The sequence below is a fragment of the Globicephala melas genome, chromosome 11, assembly GCF_963455315.2.
Source record: "Globicephala melas chromosome 11, mGloMel1.2, whole genome shotgun sequence".
Classification (NCBI taxonomy): domain Eukaryota; kingdom Metazoa; phylum Chordata; class Mammalia; order Artiodactyla; family Delphinidae; genus Globicephala; species Globicephala melas.
The window spans coordinates 80,476,760-80,497,695 of NC_083324.2; the positions used below are offsets into that span (position 1 = coordinate 80,476,760).

General features: G+C 40.2%; 1 protein-coding gene across 7 annotated transcripts; it reads left to right on the forward strand.

Moving 5' to 3' along the window:
- The first annotated feature begins 1,099 nt into the window (after positions 1-1,099).
- ZNF311 (zinc finger protein 311) lies at positions 1,100-20,692 on the forward strand. Of its 7 annotated transcripts, none has more exons than XM_070046747.1 (7): positions 1,100-1,223; positions 1,338-1,537; positions 8,697-8,772; positions 12,214-12,305; positions 12,645-12,771; positions 13,404-13,508; positions 16,133-20,692. In XM_070046747.1, exons 2-7 carry the CDS (start codon positions 1,505-1,507, stop codon positions 17,707-17,709), a joined length of 2,010 nt encoding a protein of 669 aa, XP_069902848.1. In that variant the 5' UTR covers positions 1,100-1,223; positions 1,338-1,504; the 3' UTR covers positions 17,710-20,692. The 7 variants fall into 7 exon arrangements, with proteins under 7 accessions (XP_069902848.1, XP_069902854.1, XP_069902852.1 ...); XM_070046748.1 differs by lacking the exons at positions 1,100-1,223; positions 1,338-1,537 and adding exons at positions 6,821-6,913; positions 8,059-8,350; XM_070046749.1 differs by lacking the exons at positions 1,100-1,223; positions 1,338-1,537 and adding exons at positions 7,213-7,374; positions 8,059-8,350.
- The last annotated feature ends 244 nt before the right edge of the window (positions 20,693-20,936 follow it).

Genomic DNA, 20,936 nt, shown 5'->3' on the forward strand with positions numbered 1-20,936 from the left:
CGTTCCATTTTAGAAAAAGACAGAGGAGATGCACAGTCTTTCCTACAAAAGCATGCAACTTTAAAGACTATCAATGCAGTCAATAACAAGGAGGTTAAGGAAGAAACTCAATTGAGGCACTTAGACAGTATTTTCTTTAGCCCTTAAGAAAACCACATCATTCACTGTTTCTCTTCCCTCGACAGTAGAAACACTGCCTCCTCTTACCCATTCTTCTCCATCCAGATCTCGCTCTTCATCTCCTATCACTACTGTGACCTTCTCTCTGCTAGGTGAATCATGTACCCACATCCAGTCCCATCTCTCTCCAGGTAGGACTTCCAGGGCCTGCTGCTCAGGACAGGTCTCCTCAAGGGGGCCAAACGCCTGTGAACACCCAACAGAAGTAACTGCCTTCTCCCAGTGACTGACATTTTGAGCCAACGGGCAGGAGCTGCTCTGCATTTTTTTGTCCATTGGCAGTATGGCTTTAGATACCAGTGAAGTTCAGTGGCTCCACTCTGCATTTTAGGTTACTGGCCTGAAAGAAAAGGGCAAGAAAAAAAGAGACAGGGAGGGAGGGAAAGTCATGAATGGGAGTAGTACCACATCAACAAAAATCACAAAAGAACCAAGCAGCCCGACGGGGAAAGAAACTGGCAAAGAGGAAGGAAGTTAAAGCTCTGATGAGAGTTTCAGAATTCGTGAGAAAAGCCTAAAAGCACCATATCGTTTGGGTTTCCTCTTCTCACCTTACCAGCTACGCGACTGTGGGTAAGCTTTTAGCATATCTAGGCTTCAAGTTGCCTATCTAAAAACTGGGGTAGTGATAGTACCTACCTCATTGGGTTGTTTGAGAATTAAACGAATGAATATCAATATGTATACTACACTTAGGACAAGCCCTGACCCAGAATTAGCGCTATATTCACCAGTTTGCCAAATAAAAAAACTTTAATTGTAATATTAAAGGATGGCCTAAAGAAGGAGGAGAAGGAGAGAAAAACAGATTAGAAGAGGTAAAGATAAAATATGCTCCAGCAGGCGGGCCCTCCTACGTCCCAACCCATCCAATCCCACCTCCGACCGCAGGCCCCGCCCCTCCTCAGAAGGCCAGCGAGGGGCTCCCGCCAGAACCCCGGGCAGGGCCTCACAGACCTGCCCCGCAACCTCACCTTCTCCGCCGACCTTGCGGGTTCTGCCTTCTCCGCGGTGGGGCCGAAGGAGCGCAAAGGCCTCCTCAGGTGAGGTCCAAAAAACCCCACCCGCACCTCAGAGACGAAGGGCTGAACTCCAAAGTGCAGACAGAACCTTTCTATTCCGCGGTCTCCATGGTAACGCGCGGCTCGCCCTTCTAGGACCCCCGGAGGACTCTTCTCTTTGGTCCAGCACTACAAACCCTGAGAAGCTGGACGGTTCCGGTCCCTGCTTGCTAGTTTGGACCTGTTGCCACATGGAGAACAGATGAGCTTGAATATGAAATTGATCTTCTTCAGCGTGTGAAGAGGGAAAACAACGACAGAAAATGGAAGCACGAGTTAATCAGAATTACGTGAACGTAAGCTCCACCACGCAGAGATCTTTAACTGTTTTGTTCATTCCTGTATCCCAAGCTCTTATAACAGTTGCTGAAGAAATTCTTGTTAAATGAATGAATTGAAACGATTCTGAAAAAATATTGCTGCAAAGCATCATTGACTAATATCAGTATTTGCCTCTGATCAGTAGCTTTATTTAAAAGAGAACTATGTGTCACATACATTTAAATATCTTATAATTTGGGGATTATGAAAACCCACAAGCATGCATTATAAGTAATGTATGCTGTATTTTCCAAAATATTATATTTCTAAAGTATTATATTTTTCTATAATATATTTTCAGTATGTTATATTTCAGTATAATGATTAGCAGTAGAAACTTGAAGTAATTAAGTTAATTACTTAAGTAATTAAGCACAAAAGATATATTTAAAAATTTGAGGAAGTGGCAAATACTTTTTAGATTATTCTTTCCTACACTAGAATATGAACTGGCTAGCATAAAATTATGGGACATAACCTTTTTAGAAGGGGAAACTCCAAGAAAATTATTTCAGAAAGACAGCCAATATAAACAAAATGAAATCCATAAACTCAAAGACAAAAAACAAATACTTGCTAAAGTTCTGAGTTGAACTGAAAAAATAATCAGAATAATGAACAAGACTGTTGGAAGGAAAATGAAAAATACCTGTGACAGATAAGATGAATGAGCTAAGGATACATTTTTCATTAAGGATATATCTCAAAACCATGAAGTTGAGTATGTACAAAGTACCTAATAACCTCTATGAAGCATTCTTGCCAAAAATATTGAACCTAAATCAAATCAAGCCTTTCAAACTTAAATATGTACAGAGTGAAACTATTTGTATAAAATTAGGGAAACGTAAATTATACTATAAAATGTTTATGGCTACCCACATATGTACTAAAAATATATAAACATGCATCGGAATAATAACATCAATATCAAGATAGTAGTTAACCTGAGAAGGAAGAGGAGAGGAATTGGAGAGGAGTAGACAAGGGGATATAATTATATCTGTAATATTTATATCTTAAGATAGATGTTAAATGTTTTTTTTATTATTGTTTTGTATGCCTGAAATATTTGTTATTTTTTTTAAAAAGCCCCTGGAAATGAATTTGGTAATTTCAACAGACAGCAGAGGGGCCATAGAATTACTCAACACCAATCAGGCTTCTGTTTCTCCATCAAGGATCATGACCTTCAAATTGGGAATGGTAGGACAAACATTAATATGAGGAAATTAAATTTCAGGACATACAAGGAGATAGTAAAAGAGTAACTACTTGCCTTAAATGAGTGCAAGTCTTCGTACCCAGATAAAATTGCTTGAAGGATCCTGAATTTCAGGCAGATTAGCCACAGGGCCCCTGGAGGCCATTTTTAAGGAGTGTGACTCATGCCTAAGACTGGCAAATATCCAAATTTTCAAAAACTGAAAAAAGATGAACTGTGGAATTAGGCTGAAAAGCTTGACATGGATCCCTGGCAAAATTCCAGCATTAATTATTTTAGGAGATTATTTATGAGGTTTTATGAGATTGGGGTTAACCAAGAAAAATGTAAATAAATTATATCTCAATTGGACTAGATTATTAAAGTCATATACTAAGGATCTGCTGTGGAAGTAAAGTATCTTCAAATCAGCAAAGGTTATACCAAAGTCTCTCATAAATATACCCTGTGAGTATATGTGTACTGGACGCTAGTACTGTTAAGTAGATTGATATCAGGAAGAAAGACTACAGTCTGAAGAGTGGGTGACCATGCATAGCATCTTTCCTGCAGCCTCTTGCTCAGTGCCTTTGTGCAGTATTCACTGAATTCAGTTTCAGAATTAGGGACTTAGGGATCAGTCTAATCAAAACCCAATTTCCTTTAGAGGAGAAGAATACATTTGTATTAAATTGGAGGATTGAAGGAATTTTTTTTATATAATGATCATTATTTAGCAATTATTATGAGCCAGGCACTTTCATAAACCGTATATTGTACTTTCACTCTCACACTGAGCTGAGATTAAAGGATTTATTGTTACTGTTTTACAGATGCAGCAATTGAGATGCAAAGGAGTTAAATGACTTGACCAAAATATCAAGCTAGTGAGTGGCAGAGCCAGGAATCAGGTCTTCAGAACATAAGATTGATGAACTTTCCATAATACCATTTTATAACTAATGTGCCTAGTACTTTCTAACCTCTTTTGTTTTTGAATAAATAAAAGCCCTGATCAGGCTGGAGGGACTGCTTTTCATCAGAATAGCCCAAGTGTGAGATCCAAGACTCTGGAGTCATTAGTTTCTCTTCTAATCTTATCCTCCTTTGTAGTTTTAGACAAAATTTTAATCTCTTGGCCCTCAGGTTTCTCAAGTGTGAAATGAACAAATTGTACTTGGTCATCACTGCGGTATCTTTCAGACTTGCACTTCTATTATTTTAATGATGAAATTTGATGCCAGGTGATGTGTTAAATGATTTCTGTATATTGTCTCATTTAATCCTCATAACGACTCCGAAAATTAGGTATTCACCCTGGACCTATTTTACAGTTGGGGAAACTGGGGCACGATGTATACCTTGCTTAGGTTCTTATGCACACAGGTACCAAGTGGTTTAGCCTGTATTCAATCCCATAATTAATTTTATTTCATTTTGATAAGCTTTAAAAGAAGTTATGACCAGTCACAAAGCTATGCAATCACTCTTCCCTATGAAAGGAACCAGGACTCCTTGGAGAAATGGCTGATTCCAGGTCTGGAGCAGGAAATATACAAAATGAGCCTGAAATATCTTGTGCTGCCAGAAGGCAAGAAAACCATCAAAGACTCTTAGAGTTAGATGAAAAGGGCACAGGAAATAAAATAAAGGGACTCCCACTGGCCAAAGATGGAATCATTTGAACATCAAGAAGAAAAAGAAAAAAAAAAAGTGCAATTGATTAAGATTCCTTGAATGTTCTTTAAAAATCCATGAGTTAATGATGCTCAGAAAGAGGAAACAACAAAAAATATTAGTTACCAATTGCTGCATAACAAATTACCCCCAAATTTAGAATCAAATATTGAATATTTATTTTCTCACAGTCTCTACAGGTCAGGAATCTGAGAGCAGTTTAGGGGTTGGTTCTAGTTCTGTCTTAAGGTTGCAGCCAAGATGTTGACCCAGGCTGCAGTCAACTGAAGGCTTGACAGGGAGCTGACGGATCCACTTCTAGACTCACTCATATGGCTGTTGGCAGGAGGCTTTAGTTCCTCACCACCTGGGTCTCACTTTTCAACCTGGCAGCTGGCTTCCCCTAGAGTGAGTGATCTGAGAGAAAGGGAAAAAAAGAGAGACCAAGATAGAAGCCACAGTTTCTTTTTCTTCTTTTTTTTTTATTGGGGTACAGTTGCTTTACAATGTTGTGTGTGTTTCTGCTGTATCAGCTGTGTATATACATATATCCCCTCTTTTTTGGATTTCCTTCCCATTTAGGTCACCACAGAGCATTGAGTAGAGTTCCCTGTGCTGTACAGTAGGTTGTCATTAGTTATCTAGTTTATACATAGTATCAATAGTGTAGATATGTCAATCCCAATCTCCCAATTCATCCCACCCCTCCTTTCCCCCCTTGATGTCCATACGTCTGTGTCTCTATTTCTGCTTTGCACATAGGTTCATCTGTACCATTTTTCTAGATTCCACATATATGCATTAATATACGATATCTGTTTTTCTGACTTACTTCACTCTGTATGACAGTCTCTAGTTCCATCCACGTCTCTGCAAATGGCACAATTTCGTTCTTTTTTATGGTTGAGTAATATTCCATCGTATATATGTACCACATCTTCTTTATGCACTCTTCTGTTGATGGACATTTGGGTTGCTTCCATGCCCTGGCTATTGTAAACAGTGCTTCAGTGAACACTGGGGTGCCACAGTTTCTTTTATTACCTAATATTAGAAGTAACATAACATCATTTCTGCCATACTCAATTGGTCACACAAACCAACACTGGTAAAATGTAGGAAGGAGATACACAAGAGTATGAATACTCGAAGACAGTGCTCATTGATGGCCATTTTGAAGGATGGCTAATGTGTCAGTGGCCTTGGCACCTAGGGCACAACTTTTTACCCTGAAAATTAGCAATTAAATAGAAAAGTAAACATTTATTTTGTCTTTCCTGTTTGAACTTACATTTCAGGATAACCAAATAACCCTGAATTGATAGGTTAATGAGATAAAATCCTTGTTTAAAAAGAAATTCCGGGCTTCCCTGGTGGCGCAGTGGTTGAGAGTCCACCTGCCGATGCAGGGGACACGGGTTCGTGCCCCGGTCCGGGAAGATCCCACATGCCGCGGAGCGGCTGGGCCCGTGAGCCATGGCCACTGAGCCTGCGCGTCCGGAGCCTGTGCTCCGCAACGGGAGAGGCCACAACAGTGAGAGGCCCGCGTACCGCAAAAAAAAATAAATAAAACAAAAAAAAAGAAATTCCAACTCATAAATGTGAAAAAAATATTGAATTAGAAAATCCCAGTTCTGCAATAAAATGGTTGATTCAGGCAAAGATCATCAGTGGATGAAACCACCAGATAAAAGGTTGATGAGGAGCTTTACATGGAGGGATCCAACTAGCAAGTGCTGATTCATTGATCAATCTTAGCATCACAAAGAGTGAAATAATGACATTATATGCCTCCTGATATAAAGCAAAAAGAAGTACGTAGCACCACGTAAGAATGCTTACCCATAAAGGTAAACCAAACTCTAAACCTTTAGAGCTAACATCTAGTTAACAAATACAAGGCTAGAGAAACAAATTAAATGAGGATGCAAACAGAGAAAGCCAGCATGTGGAACATTCAGGACAATTGACCCAATTTACTCAATGCGGGGAAAAGTGAAAGATGGAGGAGCTATTCTAGATCTAAATTTAAAGAGGATTAAGAGAAATAACCAAATAAAGTATGTAGACTTTAGATCTTGATTCAAAAACCCAGCGTATTTTATATATTTGGGAGATTTTAATATGGACTCAGTATTAGATGGTACCCAGGAATTATTTTAATTTTGTTAGGTGGGATAATGACATTGTGGTTCTGTTTTAAGAGATGCATTCTGAAGAACAGGAAATAACACGTTCGGAGTCTGCGGAGGCTTTCTAGGGAAATTCCTCGACCAGCGAGTTGAGGTTTCCTAGAAAGTCACCGGAAATGATTATTGAAGGACTAGGAAGTGGAGCTAGGACAGGTTTCTCTTTTTTCTCATTTTTAGAGGAGAATGTCGGCAGGAAGGTCTGTGTCTTCAGCCAGCGTGGGACGGGACTTTAGCCGAGGGGCTCCCAGGCTGCCACTGGTGTCTCCGAACCCGCCGAGGTGCGGCTGGGCGGACCCTGGCACCACCACCTGGTTCACTTAAATACACCCCTTCCCTGGGGCCGGGGACGGGGCGGGGCTTTGGAGCCCGGTCCGCCGGGAGCTGGGGACCGCCGCGGGTTCCTGCCAAACAAGGGCCTTTTCCTCCTGCATTCCTAACTCCCTCCCGCTCTTCTTGGCTCTCAGCAGCCTCTTACCCTTTTTTTTTTTTTCATTTATTTTCCTCCCCAGCACCCACTCGTACATTCATTCATTCAGCCAATTTCTAGCTGAGCGCCTACTGGTGCAGGCACTGTTTTAGAAGTTGGGAATACAGCAGTGAACAAAATAGACAAAAATCCCTGCCCTCAAAAGCCTGGGAGCCTACATTTTAGTGAAGGGGAGATCTACAATAAACAATAGAAAGAATATAAGTTAACTTATGCACCATGTTGGAAAGTGATAAAGTGCTATATAGGAAGGTAAGGCATGTCAGGATTTGAAGGAGGGGGTAGGCTGTAATTTTAAATAGGGGACCTAGAGTAGGTTTCCTTGGGAGGATTATGTACAAGAAAACAGTTGAAGGAAGCAAGATTATTCATCGTGAGGGTAGCTTGAGGTGGAGGGGACAGCCAGTACAAAGGCCCTAAAATGGAAATGTGCCTAAAAAGGAAGAGAAAGGTCTGTGTGACTGAAGAGGGTTGAATGAGGGGAAGAATAGTAGGAGAGGTAATAGCACACCCTATAGACTTGTATGCCATTGTAAGGACTTAAGCTTTTATTTTGAATGAACAAGAGAGATTCAAAAGGCACATTCTTTAGGGCCTTTTATGTTACTCTTTATTTTGAGTAAGATGGACCCATTGAGGGGTTTTAAGCAGAGAGATGAAATAATCCAGCTTAAGTTTTAAATGGCCTACTCTGTTGTATTGAGGATAGAAGCAGGAGACCAGCTGGACGGCTAACGTAATACTGCAGGGCAATGCAGACAATGGTGGCTTGGGACAAGATAGTGGCAGTGGAGGTTGTATTCTGGATATATTATCATTTTCGGTTTATCTTCCCCTGCTCCCTCATCTCCCATAGATACCTCAGATTCTCAGTGATTCCTTCTTTTTGCTTTGGTCACATTCCTCTCTTTTCTCCTCCCTTCATCGAATATGCAGGAAAATAAGGTATGGGATTACCACTAGCTTAGTACTGCTGATGAACCCCAAATCCAGGGCAGTATTTGACACATCAAGCCAAAAAGCAGCTGCCCTGTGGGTCAGGAGAGGCCCTTTGGCTGGCACCACCAAGGCTTAAATCCCTGAAAGGAGGCTGGTATCCACTGGAGCCACTTCAAACTGGTCCAGGCAAAGCCACGATTGACTTTGGGAGCTGGATCCAACCAGCAGAGAAGAAACCGGGACAGTGTTAGAAGACTGGAAAAGAAAGCTGGGTAAAAAGATGCAGCAGGTAAAAAGAGGAGTGTCTGCAGTATATCACAAAGAGGAAGAACTGAGCCCAAGAAAGGAGGAAAGCAGTGGGAGTGTGGTGGGCCTGGATTGACCTTGTGGAAGTGTTCTCCTTCAAAATACTTTTTTTCCTGGATGGCCTGGTGATCATTTTACATTATAGAACAATTGGATGCCATTTCTGTTTTTCATAAGGTATATCAGGGACTGAGTCCCTGATTTTCTCACCCCTCTTGATAGTTCTGGGAGTTGATTTCCATGAACAGAACTTCATAGTTGGTTGCAGCTTCCCCTACATTTTCCATCCCTCCATAACCTCTCCAAATGTATTCTTTTCCTTGCAATAGGTGGTGGTATCAGATGAGACTCCAGGACCATCAAACCAGCTCTGTATCCGTGATACCAAGCTCCTGCAGGAAAGAGGTAATGCACACAGGGTATTGTGACAGGAGTTATGGCAGCTGAAAATGGGGCAGGGACACAGACTAAGTGGGAGATGCTTCCTGGGACCTGGAAATATGCTCATTATTGAGTATTTATAGGAAATCTGTTATTTCTATACTAGGCTTGGCTCGGTATTGAGAGGAACTAAATTATTAGGTTTCTACCCTCATCTTAAACCAAATTTGGAAAAAAATAAAGATTCATAAAAAAAGATTCCTCAAAGCAATTTATGAAAGATATTGAATGTATTCATTCACTTATTATATGTACAACTTTATGTATGATAAGTAGCTTACATATGTGTACATGAATATTTGCACGTATAAAACTTGTGGTATAATACAGTAACTCCTCCCAACCACAATTTTACCAACATGTAAAATTTGAGTGTAGGTAATTTTATTTCTGTACCTGTGTTAACCCTGAGATTTTTAAATTAAGTATAGGTATACCTGAGAAATAGAAGATAAAGCCATGGCAAAAGAAGGAGAAAAGGTATTGTCATGAAGCTTTGAGAAGAATAAAGGAAGATGGGGAAATGTGGGGCTGGGCTTTAAAAATGCTCTTTGGTGGCATATATGAAGAGAAAAGTGGGTAAGATTTGTATAGAAGTGGCTGATGGTATTTAACAATTCTGGAGTCATGAAATTAGACTCTGAAAGGCACAGACTTTTAGAGGACTAGGCCCCTGGACACCCCAAAAATAGGCTTTTAGTATGTATTACCTGCAAAGAAAAAATACGTAAAATGAATTTCTAAGCATATTATTGGAACTTCCAGAAGAGAAATCTTGAAATTTCCACTGTATAGGTAATCATAAATGAAAACTAATAATATAGGACATATTTATCACAAATTTAGGAGAGGTAGAAAATAATGAATATTGCTTAACTTCGTTGTTCATTTTATTTCATTTTTTAAAATATATATAATTTTATGGTTCACATCTGACCTGAGTATCCAAGTCCTCTTTTTCTCAAAAGATCTTGAATTCTCTTCCTATAGGTGATTTTCAGGGCCATAAAGTTTACAGTTACTTAACAAAATGTAAATGAGTTAATCTCGCCCTGGATAATATCTATACACTGCTTTAACAAATAGTTTTGTTATGGGCTGAATGTTTGTGTCCCCTCAAAATTCGTATGTTGAAGCTCTAACCCACCCCGCAATGTGATGATATTTAGAGGTGAGGCCTTTGAGAAGTAATCATGTTTAGATGAAGTCATAAGGATGGGGACCCAGTGATGAGATTAGTGTCCTCAGAAATGGAAGAGACCAGAGCTTTCACTCTCTCCCACATGTGAATTCCTGCTAGGGAATTCCCCCAAGTTCATTTTTAACTTGAGGGCAGAAACTGACCTTTCAAATTCTGAGGCTAAAAAATAAAGTTTAAGAATCACTACAGTGGGGGGAATTCCCTGGCGGTCCAGTGGTTAGAACTTTTGCTGCCGTGGCCAGGTTTGCTTGGGGAACTAGGATCCCACAAGCCTCAGCGAGGCTAGGAAAAAAAAAATCACTGAAGTGGTTACCAGGGGCTCGGGAGAGGGAAAAATAAGGAGTTGTTGTTTAATGGGTATAGAGTTTCAGTTTCGCAAGATGAAAAAGTTCTGGAGATCTATTATGCAACATTGTGAATATTTTTAACACTATTGAGCTGTGCACTTAAAAATGGTTAAAATGGTAAATTTCATATTATATGTTTTTTACCACAATTAAAAACAGTTTTTAATGTGATGAACACTTAGGGGAAAAAAAGCCATGACAAGGTAACAAAACTTTCCTAATTTATGAAGAAGGTATGGTAAAAATCCAATTGGATGTATATGGAGGAGAGTTTGGGTTAGGGTGTGCTTTGTCAAAAATTTAAGACTTATACATTTTACTGTATGTAAATTTTACTTCAGAAGCAGGAATGTAAACAAATATTGAACTCGAGTTAATGATATGTATCATAAAGTGTTAGGGGTGAAGTATGCTGATGTCTTCAACTTACTTTGAAATGCAACAAAATATAAAATGAATTTATGGACAGAGACACGGATAGTTAGATGGACAGATATGTGATAAAGCAAATATTGCAAAATGTTAATTGTAGAATGTAAGTGGTGAGTATATGGATGTTTCCTCTACAATTCTTTCAACTTTTCTGTATATTTGAAAATGTTCATTATAAAATGTTGATTGAAAAAAACCCAATTAGGAGGTTTAAGTTTATTGATGTTATAAGGAAAAGAACTGTTATGGAACATTTGAGAGCAAAACATGTATCTGCTGTGAGCTCTGTGCCTTCCAGGTGGTTTGGGAACTTTTTGAGACAAAGAGTTATAAAGTAACAGGCTTTCAGAGGAGATAGTGAGAAAACTGTGTGGAACCCACAATGATTGAACACAGGCCTGTTCTTGATCAAAAGCTAAGGGTGGCCTAGACCAAAGAAAAGTCTTCTTGGCCTATTTCTGTGGAAAGAAGCCAGTTTACTCCTAAATTGAGGTTTTGGTAAAATTGAAATGATAGTTTTGGGGTCCTGAGGCCAAAGGGTTATCCTAGAGACTTACCAGTAGATGATTTCAGACCAGAAAGGAATGGTCTTGGACTTGGGAATATGTTGATGACTATCAAGAAAGATAAACCACCATAAACACTGAAGCTACAGAGAGGCTGAGCTGGATTGCAAGGAATAAAACAGGGCCCCATTAATCAGTAATGTGAAACTGTACTTCTTGCCCAATCCATATGAATTATACCTAGTCACGTGTACACTCTGAGAAAGTTTCTTTTGCATTTTAAAAGCTGTGTGTGCTCTGCTATGCTGGGAGGGCAGTTGGGGGGAAGCGGAATCACTTAATACTAGGGAATTAACAGGAAAGAGACTCAGAATCAAAGGGGGTAAGTGATTTTCTCTAAGAAGAACAAGGGAAAATTTTTTTCTAGTAAACTAACTTGAGTTTGACCAGCTATTAAGTTACCTAAAGAAAAAAGCTTTGGGCCTATCCCTGGATATTTCTGATCCATTCTTCTCCTTCATTCGTTTCCCTCCACCTCCACCCCAAGTCGTTTTGGACAAAATGACTTCAACGTTCTAATATAGGAAGCCAGGTTATCGTATAAGCTGGGAGTCAGTGATTTGGGCCATTTGGGGAGGGTGTAAGGTATTCTAGGATGAAGAGAGACCAGAGAAAAAGGTGTAGTAGGTGAGAGAGAAGAAGAACGCACTTACAGTCGGCTTGGCTGCTGGCCAGGGCCTGATACCCCAAACTGGAAACTGAGACTAGAGGAATAATGGAGAAGGAGGATACTGTAATGCAGTAGACTTAATCCCTAGGTTAGAGCTTCGGAAGCTTCTACATTTGGGGAGGAGAGGATGAAAGCAGAAGGTTTCAACACTGTGCTGAATTGACTCTTGGCTTATTTCTCTTCTCTCAGCTCTGCCATCTCCTCATTGTCCTGCCTTTGCCGAAGATGGAAGCCAAGGAAGCCTGCCAGGAGCAAAAATCATACTGATGAGCCAGTCTCAAGTGAGCTAAGACCCCTTCCTTCCCTCCTGGAAATATATCACTGCCTCCTAAATGTGGCCTTATTTTCACTGCCTTCCCTGGCTATGCACCTCCCAAGTCCACGTGCTCCCTCTCATAAGGGATACTTTGTTGGGTGACAAACCATTTGTGGATTGTTTCCTCTTTCGTTATTTTTTGCTATTGAAAGCTGATGCTACCTTTCACCTCATCCCCAAATATACACGAAACAGTAACAGCCTTTCACTTCTGTAAACCTCCCTACAAATTCCTTTCTTCTGCCTCTGTTTCCTGAGGGAACTATGGAGTTTTCTCCAGGACAGCAGGGACATATTGTTTCAGGAGGCAGTGACATTTGAGGATGTAGCTGTGAATTTCAGTAATGAGGAGTGGCAGTGTCTGACCCATGCTCAAAGGCACCTCTATAAAGATGTGATGTTGGAAAATTATGGAAACGTGGTATCACTTGGTAAGGACTTTCCCTGTACTTGGCTTAGTACTTTCTCCCTTCCTTTTTCTTTTAATTGCTTTATTTATTGATGTGTATGGGGTCTCATATTGAAAATCAGAGCTCTCATTCCATATCATCAATATCTTCCCCCAAATTAGTTTTGAGTTGCCCCTGTTACATAGCAAGATAATTTTCTGGCTAACCTAGTTGTTTTCTGATTCTTTGCAATGAAACTCTCCCTGGGTGAAAAGGAGACACTTAACGTCTGTTCTCCCTGGATTCTCGCCTCCTCAGTCCTCTCATTTTCCATTAAGTGCTCTGTATTCAGCTCTTAGTCATGAGCTCCTTCCTAGCGGCTGAAAACAGATTAACCTCCCTCTACAGACTCCCATCCTCCTAAAAAGAACAGGGAAAATACAACCAACTGACTATTTCCCAGAATCTCCTTCTTTGCCCTTCTGAGTATTGACTTTTCTGAGAAATTTCCTAGACCTGTTCATTTACATGTTACCAGACCCCTGAATAAACCCTTTTCTCTACCCAAATGGACATTTCTTTCCTGTTTCCATGTGCAAACAGCGGGGTCAAGGTAAGCGTTAGCACAGTTCTCTGTTGCTCTACACACTGTCTTCTTCCTTCTCTACAACCAGGATTTCCATTTCCTAAACCTCCTTTGATCTCCCATCTGGATCAAGAGGCAGAGCTCTGTGTTCAGGATGGACAGGACAGGGAGTTCCTGAGCTGCCCCCACCCAGGTGAGTGCCAGAGAAGCTGTCAGTCCCCTTTTGTGTTCTGTGTGACAGAATGGTTATAGAATGTTCTTAGTGGTGGGTCATCCATCCTGAAGGGCCCAGAAGGAAATCTATTTAGGAAATCTTAAGTCAGAGAAGACAAACTGTTTGGATAATTATTCTGTCATTATCCAATTGGCTGTTTGCAACCTATCTAATACAGGCTTTTTGCAATTTAGTCCTCCAAAAAGGCTCAGACAATTCATCTCCCCTCTGTGTATCATTTACTCCAGTGCTCAGAGAGCATTGCCTTTCTGCCTCCAGTTGTTTTCTTTTTTCTTTTTAGGAACTTCCCCCATTTGGAGACCTGAGACTTTGACCCTTGCCTTTTCTATTCTCTCTTATTGTGAAGTTAGTTAGTTTCTCTCATGGCTTCAGCTCTTAGCTCTGATGCAGATGCCTGCCACATTGATAATGCTAACCTTTACCTCTTTCCTGGGCAGCAGTCTCATGTTTCTAACTCCTGGTTTTTATTTGAATATCCCATTGTCATCTGGAAAGCAACCGATCTAAAGTCAAATTCATCTCTCCCTCCAAGGCTGTCTCTTCATTAAGCTCTCCCTAGTTCTATATCTGGTTCTACCTCTTTCTTACTTTGTCTTTCCATTCCCTGAACCTCTTATCTAGTCAGTCATGAAATATTACCAGCTCTTCATTCAAGCTATTTTCTGTATTTGTCATTCAAAAAAAAACTTGTCCTTTGTTTCTAGGCCAACTCCAGCTGCTGTGTCCACAATGCCTACTCTTCCTTCCTCCCTTCTTTCCATCTAAAAAACATTTATTGAGCAACTATCATATGCCAGGTACATATGAGCAACTATCATATGCAGTCAGATAAGATATAGGCGAGCCCTGACTTACGGAAGCTTATTTTCTAGTGGGGAAGGCAGGTAAGTAAATAATTATATAGGACAGTATGGTGGGAGTTCTTGGGATATGTAGATAGGGATATGTACCTGGTATATACAAACATAGAGGAGAAGCACCTAAATCTGACCTGGGGACCAGAAGACTGCAGAAGGAATGACAACTGAATTAAGTTATGTAGGATAAGTGAAGTCATTTAGTTGAAAGAGGGGCACAGGGGAATAACAAGTAGGAAAGTATTGAGGAGTAAAAGAATGTGAACTGTGAATAGTTCAGTGTGACCAGAGCTAAGGACTTGGAGTAGCCAGTGGGAAAAGTACAGGAGCAGTAGACAGGGGCAAGATCATAATTGAATGAGCTTTTGATAAACTGCAGACCTTTAACTTTATTCTTATAATAACAGCTAAGATTGATTAAGTACTTATTTTGGTGTTGGAAGTGCTTTGCATACATTGACTCATTTAATTATTGTGGATAGTCTAGATCCCATTTTATAGATATAGCAACTGAGAGAAGTTACAACATCCTCCCAAGTTTGCACAGGTATTAGGTGTCAGAACTAAGATTTGAACCCAGACAGTGAGCTGGGGCTCTTGACTTTACACTTTACTTCCTTTCTGTCTGGTTAACTATGGAGTGCCATTGAAGTGTTTAAAGCTAAGGAGTGATGTGATTAGATTTGACTTTTAGAAGGAATAATCTAGAAGCGATGTAGAGGTTGGATTAGAGGGGAGGCAGACTAAAGGACATTTGAGGGTTATTAAAGTTAGCTGGTGAGAATGCACTGGCAGTAGAAGTAAAGGAGACGGGATAGAGTTAAGAGATAATAAGAAATTGATTTGGACTCTGGTTACCAACTGTAAAAAGTAACTCCAGCTAGCTTAACCAAAAGAAAAATAATTTATTATTCAGGGTGTGTCAGGGAACTTAAGGGCAGGTATACATGAGGCTCAAGAAGGGATTGGAATGCCATCAGGCCCCACTCTCCAGCTGTCTTCTCTGCTACACTGTGGGTCTGCTTCTTTCTCCTTTCTTAGCAGATGGATCTTCTCTGCTTCTCAGTCCCGATGGCAGAGCATTCCCTCCCCTACACGACATGCCATCCCACCACCACTGGTTCTCAAATTTAAGTGCTAAAGCTCTAGCTCTCTTCAGAGCCTGGCCTTACCTGCTTTCACATCATGATTCCAAAGTTCATGAAGAGAGAATCTGTCCTGGTTTGGGTCAGGTCTTGCCCAGATCTAATCTGCCCTACCCAGATGGGTGGAGTTACACCACAGAAATATGGCTCTCCAGGGCCCACTCTCAGAAGCAAAGCAGACAGACCCCTAAAAAGGAGGCTGCGCTGGCACTTGAGCCCCTGCTTTGTAGCTCCCATCACAGGTTACCATTTATACAATGTTAGTGAGTACATATGAGAAGTTGAAGATGATTTCCGGTTTCCTATCTTAGGTGACTAGGTGTATGAAGTTGTCATTCACTAAACTAAGAGATTCTAGAGCATGAGTAGATTTGGAAGGATTTTTGTGAAGTTTACTCAGTTTTAAATATCCTAGTACTTTACAATAGTTCAGCCTATTTTGACCTTGCCATAATGTTAGTGATTTTTCAAGCATGGGAAAGTCAGTTACTCTTCCAACAGCTTAGCCATTGCTTCACCTCTGCCAGCCCACTTATTTCCTTTCCTCTGAACATCTGACATTTTAATTTTCTTGTTTAAGTATCAGCAGCCAAGACACGGCCTGAGAATGAGAAGGCAAGTTCAGAACAGGCAGTTTTTGAAAATGGAGAAGTCTGCTGGGTGAAATTTAAAAGTCTCCTAAAAGTTGTTTCCCAGGATCCAGAGGTTGGAGAAGTTTGTGTACAAGATGTCAAATTAGAGAATCAATGGGAAATACCTATGAGGGAGAAACTGAGAGAAGAGAAAGAACGCTGTGAGAAAGTGACCTTCAAGAAAGGAAAGAACCAGAAGGTACTTAGAAAAAACTCAAAATGTATTCCATATAGGGTTCTTACAGAAAAGAAACTCCATGAATGTGCCAGGTGTGACAAAAACTTCATCTGGCATTCTGACCTAATTCTCCATGAGCGAATTCACTCTTGCCAGAAACCCTATGTGTGTAATGAGTGTGGGAAAGCATTCAGGACGAAAAATCAGCTTTCTATGCACCAGATAATCCACACAGGGGAGAAACCCTTTAACTGTAGCCAGTGTGGGAAGGCCTTCAACAGTAGATCAGCTCTTTGCCGACATAAAAAAACGCACAGTGGGGAGAAGCCTCACCAGTGCAGCGACTGTGGGAAGGCCTTCAAGACCAGGAACCGTCTCAGGATGCATCAGATCATCCACACTGGGGAGAAGCCTTATGAGTGCAGTGGCTGTGGGAAGGCCTTTCAGTTTAAGCATTCCCTTATCATCCATGGCAGAAGCCACACTGGGGAGAAACCCTATGAGTGTGAGGAGTGCGGGAAGGCCTTCAGCGGGAGTTCAGACCTCATCAAACACACAAGAATCCACACTGGGGAGCGACCTTATGAGTGCAGTGAGTGTGGGAGGGCCTTCAGCCGAAGCTCAGACCTAAGCAAACACACAAGAATCCACACTCAGGAGAAACACTGTGGGTGCCCTCAGTGTGGAAAAGCCTTCAGCAGCAAGGCAGAGCTCACCAAACATAGAAGAATCCACACTGAAGAGAAGCCTTACAAGTGTAAGGAGTGTGGGAAAGCCTTTCGTCATAACTGTAAACGCAGGGCTCATGAACGAGAACACACTGGGGAGAAGCCCTATCGATGTGGGGATTGTGGGAAAACTTTTCAGGATCGGCACTGCCTTACCATCCATCAAAGAATCCACACTGGAGAGAAACCGTATAAATGTTCAGAGTGTGGTAGAGCTTTCAGTGGGAAATCAAACTTGACCAATCATCAAAGAATCCACACTGGAGAGAAGCCTTACAGATGTGAGGTGTGTGGAAAGGCCTTTCATCATAGTTCAGTCCTGAGGCAGCACAGAAGAATCCACACTGGTGAGAAGCCATATACCTGCAGTGAGTGTGGCACGTCTTTCCGTCAGAGCTCAGCTCTGATTGGACACAAGCGAGTTCATACTGGGGAGAAACCTTATGAATGTGAGGAGTGTGGAAAAGCTTTCAGAGTGAGCTCAAATCTTACTGGACATAAGAAAAGAAAACATAGAGTGTGGGGAACCCACAAACTTGATGAGAATGGGAAATCCCTCTCTCCGGTAACCTGTTCTCAGACTTTTTCATTCATCAATATTTTGACAACCAACACTTGAGGGTAGTGATTCTGGTGTTTACACTTTCTCATTTCTCCTTCTACTTCTTACACTGGTCCCTCTTGTCTCCTGTATTGGTTCTTCCTGGTTCCCTGACCCCCTAATTGTGAGACCCCACCAAGCCTTTGTCCTTGACCTTCCTATTCAGTGTCTCTTCAGTGAGCACATTCACTTCCAAGGCTTTGTCTGTCAATAATAGTACTGTAATATTAAATACTAGTGCTTGACACATGCCAGGCATTATTCTTTACAATTTTTAATCATTTAATCCATACAACATCCCTATGGGATGAGGAAATTGAGGCATAAAAAGATGAAGAAACCTGCTGTGGATCACTTAACTAGTAAATTCTGAACAAATGCCCACTGAATGCTTAGACTTACCTGAGCAATTTCCATTATCCTGCACCACATCTCTCGGATATGAAGCTATACCTCAGTTCAGCACAGAACATTTTTTTAATTGATAAACATTGATCATCTTTAGCAAGTTTTGCTCTAACTTAAAGCCTGAATGGTACTTCTCCTTAACGGATCAGAATTGCTGAGATTCAGTGGGGGAACGGAGGCAGGGCAAGGGCAGATTTTAAAATTACAGATAAGCAGAAGTCAGGTATACACTGCCGAAGCAGCAGTGTACATATGGAAAAAGCATGAAGCCTGACCCACTTTGTTATAAATACACTAAAAGGTCTTCAAGATGTTGATTTCTTAAATATTTGCTGTATCTGTTTGCATGATATATGAAATGCTCTTTCAAATAGATTAGTAAATTTATATCTATCTTTTCAAGTCTTTCAGTGTCTAACATCTATCCTTTCTCTTGCAAATGTTACAGGTCCTTACTTCAGACAGAATTAAATTAAATACCCACATGCAATAAGGCTGTTAAAATAGAAATTGAAAATCCTAGAAGAGGATGCAAATGTGTGTCAACTTAATTAACATAATGACCATAATTGCGAATTAAATTTAGTTCAAAGTTCCCTGACTGGTAAAGAGATGAGCAATGGGTTCCCCAGCATTTGTCAAAAGTGTTTTACAAGCTAATGTTTTTAAAAAATAATAAGTTTGAGAAATGCTGGCTAGGTGGGGGTATTTATTCCCTTAAAGACTTCTCAGGGTTTATACTATGCTAATGTCCTGTCTGAGTCTTAAACAAAGGAACTGTAAGAAGCATTGCTTTCCCAAAGTGATGGACGAAAGAATTCTGTTTGGAGGAGCACCTTCATGGACTCTTGTTTCACAGAAAACATCTTGGGAAATGGTTACACATTATCTAATATGGGCAAGGAGTCCAAGATACACAATTTTCTAGTAACAAATTCCAAAGGGAATTACATGACTTATTATACAAAAGACAGATTAAACATTGTTTCTTATGTTCAGTTTCTACAGGAAATTAGAGCACGTCCTTTATATGGCCATTTCTTATATATTTTTTTGAAGAAAACCAAGATGAAAACATTTAGGATATAACTCTAAAATTGTCTCTGTGGAGGATGACACTCTGTATATGTGGCTTTTGGATGATATAACGTGACTTAAGGGCAGAGTTTAGGATATGTCTGGAGAATTGGCAGTGCTTTTCCAATCTTTTTTGACTGCAAGGACCCCTTATTTGATGATCAATAAATTTTACCGACACTCTCTCCCCCATGCATACACACACTACAGGTAGTTTTACTTTAATGCTCGATGGCAAAATGTTGTCATGTTCTCCTAGAAAATCTGAGGTTTTGTTAATTACAACAGCATGTATATGCTTTTGGAAAATGTATACACATGTTCAGGATGTTTTTTTACCCACAGGCCATGAGGTTCATTTGGATTTTGGACTCAAAGTCCTTAGCCCATCATGAGAACCCTCCAGTGCATCCTTTCAAGTCACTTCTTCAGTCAGTCTTTTAACAGAATCTGGCAAGATTTCAATTCCAGTTTAAATTCTGGACAGTCCTGGAGTGTTGATGTTTTGTGTTATTGATCAGGGAGTCATGTTCTTCAGACACCAGTTAACTGGAAGGGGTGGCAAGCCTGACATTCCTCTGTGAAAGTTGAGAAGCCTCTGTACTGAGCCCAAATAGAAGACTTTTAGACTTCATCCTCACCAGTCCATCTTCAACATGACCATTGTCTCCCTAAAATATTCCTATGATCTTGACACCTGCTTTTTTAAAAAATTTTATTTATTTTTATTGAAGTATAGCTGATTTACAATATTTTGGTTGTTTTAGGTGTACAGCTGCTTTTAAAACTCCCAACTGACTCTCAGTCCTGCAGTAAGAAATCCCAAATTACTATCTTGAACTCCAGGAATCTTTTGATACTTCCTGGACACTTAAAATGAACATCATGAAAAAAAACATTGAAGGAGTTTCAGATATTTTACCTGTGGAAAAAATCATTTAGAAGGGATCCTAAGGTGGAATAGACTCTGCTATACAGTTGTAAGTTTGGTAGACAGGCATAATGTAGAAGGAATTCAAAGATCAGATGCATAGTTGAATAATCAAACATGTTAGTGTTTCTTGAAACCCTAAGATTCTTGTAGTTATAATTGTGAAGTTACTAAAACAAGAGTTGTTGATTTAGTTATTTCTTAGAAAAATCACCAGATAAAACTCACTTTTTTAAGCCTAATTAATTCTAAATGGAAAGACAGAAAAATTTCACCATGAACATTGATACCATGAGATTGTTTTCACTTTACCTGTACAGAAGAAGTAAAGAATGCCCATTTCACTCAGTTTTTAAAAGGGTGATAAAATACAGATTTCAGAATTAGAACCACAAATGTACAGAAGTGTCTTTCTTAGCTCCTACCTATGGACTGTAGTTCTATGCCCTGGGATAATTGCAGAGTAAGATTAACCCATTGCTCACAAGGTAGTCCTTCAAAAATTTCAAGACAAAAGCTTCTCTTTCCACTAGGTAAAATATCTGAAATTTCTTCATTGCCTTTTCACAATGTTCATTCTAAATGTTCAGGAAATATCATAAGATTCCTGGAGTTCAATTTAGGGTTTCTTACTATGGGATTGAGAGTTAATGGAGAGTTTTTAAAGCTGGTGTCAGGATCATAGCAATAGGAAGACAATGATCATATTGAAGATGGGTTGGTGAGGGTGGAGTCTAGACATCTTGGCCTTTGTTCCATTGGTCTATTGTCTAGCCCTACACCAATGCAAAACTGCTTAATTACTATAGCTTTAAAGTATCTTGACATC

Bases quoted from the DNA above. Each gene is read 5' to 3' on its own strand.
- ZNF311 (XM_070046747.1), top strand. From the start codon at position 1,505: ATGGAAGCACGAGTTAATCAGAATTACGTGAAC. The intron at 1,538-8,696 runs GTAAGCTCCACC...TCCTTGCAATAG, and splicing joins TTAATCAGAATTACGTGAAC to GTGGTGGTATCAGATGAGAC. The intron at 12,306-12,644 runs GTGAGCTAAGAC...ATATTGTTTCAG, and splicing joins TACTGATGAGCCAGTCTCAA to GAGGCAGTGACATTTGAGGA.